Raw genomic sequence first — 13,570 nt, 5'->3', positions numbered from 1 at the left:
AATATAACGTGCTGTATACGAGTAGACACAAAGACTCATTATTGTATGATTATACTATTGCAGAACCATCACTGGTAGCAGTGGATTAGTAGAGGAAGTAGAGAAAATGTAAAGCAGAGTAGCACGGATCGTTACGGATTCACTTAGTAAGGACGAAGCCCTCTCGGATACCCTGAGTCAACTCCAGTCGAAGATGCTGCAAGAGAGGCATTCTCCATCACAATGTAGTTTACTGTTAAAATTGCAAAAGCTGAAGTGCATCCTGGTATATCTCGCGACGAGAGCATGAATATAAAATTAGACTCGAGCCCCTGCGGGTGCTTACCAGCACCCGTTCCTCCCACCATCCATTCGCAGGTTGAACAGGAAAAGGGAGAGTGGTTCTGAAAGTACCCTCTGTCACACACCGCTAGGTAGCCTGCGGAGTATCGAACGTAGATCTAAAGTTAGCTATGGTCCATCACCTTAGTTGCAAATACAGGCTACAGGTCAAGACATGGCGAAGTATCATCCACTTGCTTCACGTATTGAAACGCTTCACTTCATTAACCGTGTCATTCGTCTCTTTGATCACACTTACAAAACGTTACTACAGAAGACAGTGCAAAAAAAAGAGATACGTGTGCAACGTTTAACAAGCGCTCTTCGTCTAGACCACTGCGAGTGAGGGTGGCCCGCGCTCGCCGCCGGCCGGACTTACGTTCTCGATGATGCAGACGAGCGAGATGGTGCTGCCCTCGCCGATGTGGTACTCGCCGCTGCCCAGGATGAAGGCGGCCGGCGCCACCACGTGCAGGTTGAAGTAGTGCGACATCGTGCCGCCCCCGGTCGCCACCTGCAGCACAGCACAGCAGAGCAGTGAACTAGTGCGTCGCTGCTGGGCCACCCGGGAGGACACACATCCATCACGGCCACTAAACGCAAAGACAATCCCGAATCCCTTGCCGGAAAAAATCAATACCGCCCCGCACGAATAATAGAAGGCAGATTTCAGGCTACCTAACAGATCAAAACGAAAATTTCTGTTCCAACACTGACAATGTTGAGTGTTTATGGACAAAGTTCAAGGCAATCGTAAAATGCGTTTTAGACAGGTACGTGCCGAGTAAAACTGTGAGGACGGGAAAAACCCGCCGTCAGGAAACTACTGCGAAAGCAAAGCGAGCTTCACTCCAAGTTTAAACGCAGCCAAAACCTCTCAGACAAACAGAAGCTAAACAATGTCAAAGTTAGCTAAGGAGGGCTATGCGTGAAGCGTTCAGTGAATTCGAAAGCAAAATTCTATGTACCGACTTGACAGAAAATCCTCGCAAGTTCTGGTGTTACGTTAAATCAGTAAGTGGCTCGAAACAGCATAGCCAGACACTCTGCGATGATGATGGCATTGAAACAGAGGATGACACGCGCAAAGATGAAATACTAAATACTTCTTTCCAAAGCTGTTTCGCAGAGGAAGACCGCACTGCAGCTCCGTCTCTAAATCCTTGCACAAACGAAAAAATGGCTGACATCGAAATACGTGTCGAAGAAATAGGAAAGCAACTGAAATCGCTCAACAGAGGAAAGTCCACTGGACCTGACGGGATACAAATTCGATTGTACACAGAGTACGCGAAAGAACTGGCCGCCCTTCTAACAGCCGTGTACCGCAAGTCTCTAGAGGAACGGAAGGATCCAAATGATTGGAAAAGAGCACAGGTACTCCCAGGTTACAAGAAGGGTCGTCGAGCAGATGCGCAAAACTGCAGGCCTGTATCTCTGACGTCGATCTGTTGTAGAATTTTAAAACTTGTTTCTTTGCTCGAGTATCATGTCATCTTTGGAAACCCAGAACTCTGTAGGAATCAACATGGATTCCGGAAACAGCGATCGTGTGAGACCCAACTCGCTTTATTTGTTCATGAGACCCAGAAAATATTAGATACAGGCTCCGAGGTAGATGCCATTTTCCTTGACTTCCGGAAGGCGTTCGATACAGTTTCGCAGCGTCGCCTGATAAACAAAGTAGGCGCCTACGGAATATCAGACCAGCTGTATGGCTCGATTGAAGAGTTTTTAGCAAACAGAACACAGCATGTTGTTCTCAATGGAGAGACGTCTACAGACGTTAAAGTAACCTCTAGCGTGCCACAGGGCAGTGTTATGGAACCACTGCTTTTCACAATATAAATAAATGACCTAGTAGATAGTGTCGGAAGTTCCATGCGGATTTTCGCGGATGATGCTGTAGTATACAGAGAAATTGCAGCACTATAAAACTGCAGCGAAATGCAGGAAGGTCGGCCGGCCGCGGTGGTCGTGCGGTTCTAGGCGCTCCAGTCCGGAGCCGCGCTGCTGCTACGGTCGCAGGTTCGAATCCTGCCTCGGGCATGGATGTCTGTGATGTCCTTAGGTTAGTTAGGTTTAATTAGTTCTAAGTTCTAGGGGACTGATGACCACAGAAGTTGAGTCCCATAGTGCTCAGAGCCATTTGCACCATTTTTTGCAGGAAGGTCTGCAGCGGATAGGCACTTGGTGCAGGGAGTGGCAACTGACCCTTAACATAGATAAATGTAATGTTTTGCGAGTACATAGAAAGGAGGATCCTTTATTGTATGATATATGATAGCGGAACAAACACTGGTAGCAGTTACTTCTGTTAAATATCTGGGAGTATGCGATCGGAACGATTTGAAGTGGAATGATCGTATAAAATTAATTGTGGGTAAAGTTGGTGCCCGGTTGAGATTCATTGGAAGAGTCCTTAGAAAATGTAGTCCATCAACAAAGGAGGTGGCTTACAAAACACTCGTTCGACCTATACCTGAATATTGCTCATCAGTGTGGGATCCGTATCAAGTCGGGTTGACGGAGGAGATAGAGAAGATCGAAAGAAGAGCGGCGCGTTTCGTCACAGGGTTATTTGGTAAGCGTGATAGCGTTACGGAGATGTTTAGCAAACTGAAGTGGCAGACTCCGCAAGAGAGGCGCTCTGCATCGCGGTGTAGCTTGCTGTCCAGGTTTCGAGAGGGTGCGTTTCCGGATGAGGTATCTAATATATTGCTTCCCCCTACTTATACCTCCAGAGGAGATCACGAATGTAAAATTAGAGATATTCGAGCGCGCACGGAGGCTTTCCGGGAGTCTTTCTTCCCGCGAACCATACGCGACTGGAATAGGAAAGGTAGGTAATGACAGTGGCACGTAAAGTGCCCTCCGCCACACACCGTTGTGTGTCTTGCGGAGTATAAATGTAGATGTAGATGTAGATGTGAATGTGGGACAAAATCTGCGCACACTAAACGTGAAAAATATTCACCATTCGCAGTGACGATGTACCACTGCAACAAAACAATCCCCTACGCTTGCCAACACCTGTAACATACACTTATGAGTCAAAACATGATGACTACCTCCTTAATACATCCTTTCTCCATATTTGGAACGAAATACGTAAATGATTCTGTAGGTTGGTAGGTTTGAGGAGTTGTGTGGCATAGGTTACGTAATTTGCGTAAATAACGAGCCGCTGATTTGTGTGCCTAGTTGTTTCGCACACGAGAAATCAACGTGAGTTCACTATGAAGCTTCTCAAACCACTGTAGCACGGTTCTGGCTCCGAGACACGAAGAATTATACTGCTGAAAGACGACATCGCCATCGGGGAAGACATCAAGCTTGAAGGGATGCAGGTGGTCCGCAGCTTTCAGCGTGTATTCGATTCCTACCACGTCTGCAATCCAAACGCAGGAGAATGTCTGCCGCATCGTAATACTGCTTCCACCACGCTGCGTCCGTGGCGTACTGCACGTTTGGAGCCGCCTTTCACCTCGATGACGGCATTTGCGCAGACGACCGTGGACCTTGCGTAGTAAAAATATGACTCACCCGAAAATGTGACACGTTTCTACTAATCGACGGTCGAATCCCGATTGTCCCTTGCCCACTGCAATCGCAATTGACTATGTTGCTGGCTCGACATGTAAACACATGGGGGTGGCCTGCTGTGGAGCTCCATGTTCAACAATGTACAATGAATGGTGTGCTCCGAAACACTTGTGCGGGCAGCAGCATGTGCTCTTTCGACAGAGATGCCATAGATCACCAGCTGTTGTACCTTACGAAGTAGACAAGCCTCCGCACCCCTCATTCTCTGAAGAGTCGTGGACGTAGATCCACTTTACGCCTAGTGGTAGTTCCACCGTACTCTCCCGTAGGCGCTCACGAGAGTAGCATGTGAATATTCGACCAGCTTCACCGTTTTCGAAATGCTCGTGAACAGGCTCTGCGTAATAGCAATCAGTCAAGGTCCCTTATCTCAATAGGTTTCTCCATTTCCACCCACATCTTCGCTTGTGTGATCCCCCGTCCGTGTCAGCTCCTCTTAGATCTTTTTGTTACTGCGTCACGTGTAAGCAGTGGTACCACGCGGCATCCGACGTTGGGGTGGACAGTGGTCATTCTGTTTTGGCTCATCAGCATATAAACCTCGATGTGCTCTCTGCTATTTCAACATTCACGTATCTCCTCATTCCATCTTCGATTCGAATGCCACCCCACAATTCCCAAAACCAATCCGCCTGGTCTAGTTCCCAGCCTGAACGCCTCCGTTCCTATGACACCCCAGTACAGCTCGAGCGCTGCCACAACTTCAGCCAATACCCACCGGTTATACGGCAAACCCCTCCGGCAACCAACACTGACTGCACACATCCACCTCATGTCCACCCTCCGAGCCACAATACCGTTCCGCCCTGCTGTTTTCCATATCTGGCTAGACAGTGTAAGCCACTCTGTTTCCAACAATAACATAGCAGCTCTGATACCCTCTGCAGCACATCAAGATCACAGTCGCCATCCGAATCGTTCACACGCTCCTCAAAATTACGGCTTTTAATTACTTACAAAATTACCAGTTTTGGCTTTTATATAAGTCAAAAGCAACGCTGGAGTGAAGCCTTTAAGAAAACTGTTCCCAGCCAGTCCCGACAAGGGAATGAAAAATCGTAATAAGGAAAAGGGTCGAAGAGTCTTAAAAGCACTAATAACACGATGAGTACCCCAGCTCTAACTGTTACGAAAACCGAATGGAGTTATGTCGGTCCTACCACTCACCAACATAATTAATTTTTACAACTCTGCATTTGTGTGTCTGTAAAGGTTAACGAAAGTAAGGCATCAGAAACACAATTCGCTGAACTAAGATCACCGCTGACCACACCGTTATGACCAACATCTTCACAAGAGTCACAAAATGGATATTGTTTGGCAAAGTATGCAATGTTTACGGAGCTATAATTGCAGAACTGTAATTTTCTGTGTCGTTATACGTTCTTCCCTTATTCGTCATAGAAACGCAAAGCTAGAGCGTAAGTGAAGTACATCAGAGAAAACGTACACGTATCCACGAACGTGGAGAGCTATCACTTGTATACTGGAATGACGACGATGAAAATTGGTTCCGGATCGGGACTCGATCCCGGATATCCCGCTTACCGCAAGTGGTGGACTGGCCTTTGGACTGTGCGAGCACACATGTCCGAAGGAACGAGGCATCGTAATTCTGAACAACACAGGAACTTCTGTATCGTATTTAAATGAAGTGATTAAAACACAGCAAAAAGAGCAGAATGGAAAGTCTGTGGCAAACGTCTGGATAGTGTCTTCACATTGATTTTTGATATTTGACTTGTTCAGTGGGGATACCGACAGTAGTGCTGCATGTTCACATGTTGGTCTTGTTTTGTGTGCATTCTGTCCTGTCCTGCAGTCTTTTAATTGCCTCATAAAACCGCCATTTGCACTTCAATGATGGTTGAGGGAAGGACGTACAACACAGCGACTTCTCTTTTTTGGAAATATGACTGTAATTTGCAAATATCGTTACTACAAATGGATACTTATGAAGAGAAATTGATTCAGAAAAACGGATGTATCCCCGCATTTACAGTCTGTTTTACTCTGGTTTTGTCGTTCGAACACTTCCCTTGTGACCTGTAAACCAATCAAATTCAGCTGAAATTATAACTTGAGACCCCTCGAACCTCTGTACTTTTCGACGAATATGTTACAAAACGCCAAAACGCCGCGCATAATAATATGATTATTCCTTGGATCATTTCTCCGGTTCTATTGGTGACAGCAAGTTGGGGTCACCTGTTTTGGGTGGCCATTGGGCTAGGAACCGTTTGCATACACAACACAAGGGTCGTATTACTCTAGCCCACAGTAAAGGGTAAAAGTTAGTGTATTACACACTTCCTCCAGCTTAGGCAAATGGAGCAAATTGGTTGGTTCTTTTGGCATCAGATGTGCACTATTGTGGTCCTCAAGGGGCTCATGGGCGTTTTCTCAGAAAACCCTAAAAAAGCTTTTTCATTATTTTTTCACGGTAAGAAGCCGATATATAAAGAACAAGGACAGCACATTATGCCATCTTCCCATCATCAAATAATTTTTACCCGTTATAGAGAAACAGCCCAAAAACATTTCTTTTCGGTACCAAAACCAAGTCGACGAGTCCAACACGGCTATGCACAGCGAACGCCTGTAATTTTTACGATATGCCCTTAAGATTCAGATTTAGGACAAATTTGAAAAGTTCTTTGATATCTTTATCTGGTTCAGAGGTATACTGGTTCAAAGTTACCCTACTTGTACACTTATAATACGAACGTAAAACACAGTATGAAGCGAAATCGTAGTTTAGAAAGAGACGTAGCACGGAGAAATATGCTGTGAAGTGTCTCCCTTATCACAATAATGGTTCTGGAAACTTCATGTTCTGGTAACCAAGCACACTGTCTGAGGTCCCAAATTAGTTTCGTGTTATTTCATTTTCGTATAAGTAAACTTTCAAATCTTTACTGATCCATAGAGTTTTTTCGTACGGGTGAGATGCTCTCCTGCAGCAGGCAAAGAAAGAGAAGCAGAGGAAAAATGCTGCTATGGTAGCACAAAAAGCGAATATGCTCCTGTTCTAAAGGCTCTGACTGAAAAGTGGGATACCAGTTTCCTTATTCTACTTTTCTCACTTTTCTCAGCACCGTTAAAAAAAAAAAATTCCCAATAATTCCAATATGCGAACGTATTCGCGTTTTAATGATGTGAGACAAGGAGACAGTGGAAATGCGAAAGAGACGGAAATGTAGTAAGTACAAGAAGATAGAAAGAGCGAAGAAGACAAGTGAACCGTATCATCTTCATCTTTGCCTAGGTGTGGTGTGTCGTCTTCCGGAGCCTTGGCTTTGCTCTGCCGCGATTGGTCCGTTTGCTTTTAAATTTCGGAGGCGCTGCGTTGTGTAGGGAGAGATTTGCCGGAGTGAGACGGGGAGTTTAGTTTCCGGTTGGGCGGCAGCGCAATGTTGCGGGAAAGGTGCTATAACTTTCTGTGAACGCACGTCATCGCTACGAGCGTGTGTACTCGGGACGGCGGCAGTCGTTCTGGATGGGATGTGTGATAAGGAAGCTCGGCGTGGCAACTGTTGACGCGGCGTGTCCGCGTTGCTATGGCGGAATTGGGGCGATTGACATAACTCGAGTTGGTGCTGGTTGCAACCTGTCGCCGAATGCTTGTCTGCCTTCTGGACTAACGGTGAGACTTTCTTGACTTGATGTGTCTCACTCAATTTCTGCCCGTGACGTCGGGTGTGTTTTGCTCTAAGGTCGTGTGCCATGGTGTTTCGCAATTTTAGTAGGCTCAGGCGTGCCCGAAATCCCGATTCAATGATCTGTTGTTATATTGTCAAGTGTAACTATCACTAGAAAAGATTGTTTACTCTCTGTGCCTTAATAACTGAACCTATACATTATCTGTGGTTGAAATTTTATTCTGACCCAAGTGCAATAACGATCTTATATTTTACAATTTGTGGAGTTGTATTATTATTGAGTACTGGCCGTCATATTTACTAAGTCGAAGATTTACGAAGGCCAGTGGGCGTCGTTAACAGTTCCCGCCTACATAGGCGTTATATTTTGAACCATGTGCTTCAACGTTTAATAATTTTTGTTTTATGTGTTATAGAGAGTTGCTGTCATGCCCTATGTGGACGATTGGTGAAGTTGGTGAAGTTTCTAGTTGTTCTGCTGGTTTGTGTCATATTGCTAAAGCAAGCAGTCTTAGCACAGCTCATTGTAAATTTTTCCTAGTGGTGAGGAGCACGGGCTGGTTTTAAGTGCTAACTCATTAACTTCAACCATTCTCAAATATTTATTACTACCGATATTCAGGCCCTTCGGGCCGAGTGGCGACGTCACTATCACTTTTTGGTTATTAATGTTACCTTGTTAGCCTGTTTCATTAAAAAACAACTTTGGTATATGAGTTTGTCTTTTGGTCTGTACTGCTCTTTTGGACGAAGTAAATTAACTGCTGGTTTTGAATTCTTGTAGCATTATCAAAACAGCATTTGTGGTTATATTTGATTGGCCCTTCTGGCCGAATGATTAAAGTCATTCCTTTCAGTAACTTATTGTATTGGTCAATAATTAATCAAAAGTGTTGGATCCTTCAGACCGTGATTATCTCCTTACGTAGAATCTTAAGAATGTCAGGCTGACATTACAGTTGTGAATGTTCAGCGGCCCTTCAGGGCTGGAGATAAAAAATTTTATTGTGTTTTGTAATACACTCCTGGAAATTGAAATAAGAACACCGTGAATTCATTGTCCCAGGAAGGGGAAACTTTATTGACACATTCCTGGGGTCAGATACATCACATGATCACACTGACAGAACCACAGGCACATAGACACAGGCAACAGAGCATGCACAATGTCGGCACTAGTACAGTGTATATCCACCTTTCGCAGCAATGCAGGCTGCTATTCTCCCATGCAGACGATCGTAGAGATGCTGGATGTAGTCCTGTGAAACGGCTTGCCATGCCATTTCCACCTGGCGCCTCAGTTGGACCAGCGTTCGTGCTGGACGTGCAGACCGCGTGAGACGACGCTTCATCCAGTCCCAAACATGCTCAATGGGGGACAGATCCGGAGATCTTGCTGGCCAGGGTAGTTGACTTACACCTTCTAGAGCACGTTGGGTGGCACGGGATACATGCGGACGTGCATTGTCCTGTTGGAACAGCAAGTTCCCTTGCCGGTCTAGGAATGGTAGAACGATGGGTTCGATGACGGTTTGGATGTACCGTGCACTATTCAGTGTCCCCTCGACGATCACCAGTGGTGTACGGCCAGTGTAGGAGATCGATCCCCACACCTTGATGCCGGGTGTTGGCGTTGTATGCCTCGGTCGTATGCAGTCCTGATTGTGGCGCTCACCTGCACGGCGCCAAACACGCATACGACCATCATTGGCACCAAGGCAGAAGCGACTCTCATCGCTGAAGACGACACGTCTCCATTCGTCCCTCCATTCACGCCTGTCGCGACACCACTGGAGGCGGGCTGCACGATGTTGGGGCGTGAGCGGAAGACGGCCTAACGGTGTGCGGGACCGTAGCCCAGCTTCATGGAGACGGTTGTGAATGGTCCTCGCCGATACCCCAGGAGCTGGGAAGTGGCGGTGCGGTCCACTACGGCACTGCGTAGGATCCTACGGTCTTGGCGTGCATCCGTGCGTCGCTGCGGTCCGGTCCCAGGTCGACGGGCACGTGCACCTTCCGCTGACCACTGGCGACAACATCGATGTAATGTGGAGACCTCACGCCCCACGTGTTGAGCAATTCGGCGATACGTCCACCCGGCCTTCCGCATGCCCACTATACGCCCTAGCTCAAAGTCCGTCAACTGCACATACGGTTTACGTCCACGCTGTCGCGGTGTGCTACCAGTGTTAAAGACTGCGATGGAGCTCCGTATGCAACGGCGAACTGGCTGACACTGACGGCGGCGGTGCACAAATGCTGCGCAGCTAGCGCCATTCGACGGCCAACACCGCGGTTCCTGGTGTGTCCGCTGTGCCGTGCGTGTGATCATTGCTTGTACAGCCCTCTCGCAGTGTCCGGAGCAAGTATGGTGGGTCTGACACACCGGTGTCAATGTGTTCTTTTTTCCATTTCCAGGAGTGTATGTGGCTAAGTAATAATTTGAGTAAAACGCATATGGAGTGGGGATGATAAAACAAAATTCTACTTGACACTGAAGTAGCATCCCAGTGAGTATGACGAAGCTGGATAGGCCTGTACCAGTCATCCCAACAAGAAAGACAACTGTCAACAACAGGAATATAACTGGAGTCCTCAGGATGATCATCAGACAAGGTGGCCACTCAGATACAGAGAACATTATTATGGCCAGAAATAATAGTATTGCTTAATGAATCTTGCAAACAGCGCAATTAATTGTAAAAATGATTTTATCATTTGCATGTTTTTCAGTATTAATGCAACAGTTCTCTACAGATTGTGTCAACAAATTAGGGGAAGGTATTCGGGTAAATTTTGAAATAAATTGACGAAAAGCAACGCAATAGCGTGAGATTTAATAATCATATGAATAAAACATCTTTAGAGTGAGGATAACAGCACAAGAAATTGTTTAATATTTTGGCTGTAAACCACTGAAAGAATCCAAGTCATGAATGTTTGGCTGCATTCTCACCTGACATTCGTAGGTGCCGTTGTCACGCTTCTGGACGTACTTGATCTGGAGGCTCCAGTCCTCGTCAGTGGAGTGGGCCACCTGGAACCGCTCGTCGTTGGTGTAGGTGAAGAGGCCCGAGGTGAGGATGTGCCAGTCGCGGCGTCGCACCCACGACACCTGCAGCCGGGGATGCCCCTCACACACACAGGCACACAGTACAGACAGAGTTAATAACAGACGCCTGAGGGCGGCTAGATCGCGTCTACACGAGTAATTCAGGTAGATGAATCTGGTGGCTGTGATCTATTTTGTCTGTGGCAAGCAAAAAGCAGTCAGCGTACCTGTAAGACGTATCTTTTAATACACAGAAGCGACAAAGAAACTGGTATAAGCATGCGTATTCAGATACAGAGGTATGTAAACAGGCTGTATACGGCGCTGCGGTCGGCAACGCCTATATGAAACCAAAAGGGTCTGTCGCAGTTGTTGGATCAGTTACTGCTGCTACAAAAAAATTGCTCTGAGCACTATGGGACTTAACTGCTGAGGTCATCAGTCCCCTAGAACTTAGAACTACTTAAACCTAACTAACCTAAGGACATAACACACATCCATGCCCAAGGTAGGATTCGAACCTGCGACCTTAGAGGTCGCGCAGTTCCAGACTGTAGCGCCTAGAACCGCTCGGCCACCCCGGCCGGCACTGCTGCTGCAGTGACAGGTTGTCAACATTTAAGTGAGTTTGAATGTGGTGTTATAATCGGCGCACGAGCGGTGGGACACAGAATCTCCGAGGTAGCGATGAAGTGGGGATTTTCCCGTATGACCATTTCACGAGTGTACCGTGAATATCATGAATCCGGTAAAACATCAGATCTCCGACACTGCTGTGGCCGTAAAAAGATCCAGCAAGATCGGGACCAACAACGACTGAAGAGAATCATTGAATATGACAGAACTGCAACTCTTCTGCAAATTGCTGCAGATCTGAATGCTGGGCCATCAACAAGCGTCAGCATGCGAACCGTTCAACGAAACATCATCTATATGGGTTTTCGGTACAGAAGGCCAGTCGTGTACCCTTGCTGACTGCACAACACAAACCTTTACGCCTCACCTGGGCCCGTCAAACCCGAAATTGGACTGCTGATGACTGGAAGCATGTTGCCTGGTCGGACGAGTCCCGTTTCAAATTGTATCGAGTGGATGGACGTGTACCGGTGTGGAGACAACGTCATGAATCCATGGACACTGCATGTCAGCGGCAGACTCTTAAAGGTGGTGGAGGCTCTGTAGTGGTGTGGGATGTATGCAGTTGGAGTGATATGGGACCCCTGATACGTCTAGATACGTCTCTGACAGGTGAAACGTACGTAGACATCCTGTCTGATCACCTGCATGCATTCATGTCCATTGTGCATTTCGACGGCAATTCCAGCATGACAATGCGACACCCCAAACGTCCAGAATTGCTACAGAGTGGCGCTAGAAACACTCTTCTGAGTTCTGCTGTTCAGAAGACATTTCCAACGCCTCATATCCCCATGGATTTATGGATAGTCCTGCAGGATTCATGGTGTGAATTCCGTACAGCACTACTTCAGATATCATTTGAGTCCATGCCACGTCGTATTGTGGTACTTCTGCTCGTTCGTGGTGGCTCTACACGATATTTGGCAGGTGTATCAGTTTATCAGTTTCTTTGGCTTTTCAGTGTATATTCATAATGTATTTTACACCAGAAATGCTCAATGTTTGTGCGGAAATCACGTGACAACACAAACAAAGCAGTGTATCGACAATTTGTGAACGACACATGTTCCTTGTTGTTGACGACTTAGCTTCTTTTTAAATTTTATCTTAGGTCTGTACTCATCACAGATCACACTTTTCAATGCTTTGGAAGGACAGCTTTAAAAGACACATCAGTATTCACCTGCTGGTTAAAACTTAAATGTGCTAATTGTGTCTTGAGACTAGCAGTTGGCCATACTTCACTGGACGCCTCAGTGAAGCAGTGATTGGGCGGTTGGCGTTCTCCTCCACGCCGCTATGAGGTCGGGGTGGTTCAGTCTATGGCAGACGATGAAGGTTCTTAAGTATTCCGCGATAGGGTAAGGCGGCACACTGTCACGAGAAACTGCCTGTGAGTCACAGATTACCGTTACTGTGAAATGTTTGGCACAGTTTCGCGTGGTGTCGTCCGTTACACTTATAAGAGAGACGCAGTCTGCTGTTAGAGATGTCTATGGTTTGCCGCAGCACATGCTGGATCAGAACAACATTTATTGGTCGTAGAGCACACAGTCCCCTTTGCAGGAGTGTCCTACAACTCCCCAGTGGGCCCTCAACCACAGGGGAGACTGTTACTGTGCAGTGACGACAGAATCACGTGTCCTCCTTAGAGCTCGATGCAAGCACGAAAGTCGACAGCGGTCGACAAATGAAGAACTTTGTAGACGCCATATTGGATTCACGTATTACGTTGTTGCCATATCATAAATTCTGTGTTACGACAGTATTCCGTTTTAAGGCGACAGCGCATTGCAGATCTGACACAGACCTGTCACTCTTGGTACGATTTTTTTATAATCAAATGACAATTAATCACACAAAGGCAGTGTTAGCCTTCAAAACAAAGTAAGGAAAATGGAAATTCTTCCAATCTGTATGTGGCATACAACAAACCAATACTAAGGAAAGTGCCAGTGTCCCCTTTAGTTTGTGTTCACCGTCAGTCCGTGTTTGGACGGCGTGGAGACCAGACGCAGACCGTGGCTGCGTGCAGCAGAGCGCCTCACCACTTCTGAGTGTCTTCTGTGGTGTAGGGAAACGTCAATATGTCTTCCTCAACGACAGAGACCTTGAAATTTAGTTTACAATAGAGCACCGGAAGGCCTACCGCTCTCGCTGTTCGGAAATACATGACTGATGACGTCCAGTTGTTGGTGAGGAAGTGGTTAAGTATTCTAGTTAACAGTGCAGTGAATAGTCTACATACAAAATACGTACATTACGAAGTATTTGAGCAAAAATTTTAATT

At 46.5% G+C, this 13,570-nt stretch overlaps 1 protein-coding gene across 1 annotated transcript in view; it reads right to left on the bottom strand.

Moving 5' to 3' along the window:
• The window catches only part of LOC124616653, a 157,899-nt gene that overhangs the window by 69,197 nt on the left and 75,132 nt on the right, over window positions 1–13,570 (bottom strand). Inside the window, exons 4-5 of the mRNA XM_047144982.1 lie at window positions 10,546–10,704; window positions 701–835 (exon numbers count right to left, since the gene is read on the bottom strand). Of these exons, the coding sequence (XP_047000938.1) occupies window positions 701–835; window positions 10,546–10,704 (294 nt within the window). The remainder of the gene's footprint in view (window positions 1–700; window positions 836–10,545; window positions 10,705–13,570) is intronic.

This window comes from Schistocerca americana, chromosome 5, assembly GCF_021461395.2.
Source record: "Schistocerca americana isolate TAMUIC-IGC-003095 chromosome 5, iqSchAmer2.1, whole genome shotgun sequence".
Taxonomy (NCBI): Eukaryota; Metazoa; Arthropoda; class Insecta; order Orthoptera; family Acrididae; genus Schistocerca; species Schistocerca americana.
The sequence above is the reverse complement of the archived record's forward strand: the minus strand, read 5'-3'. Positions and strand labels throughout refer to the sequence as shown.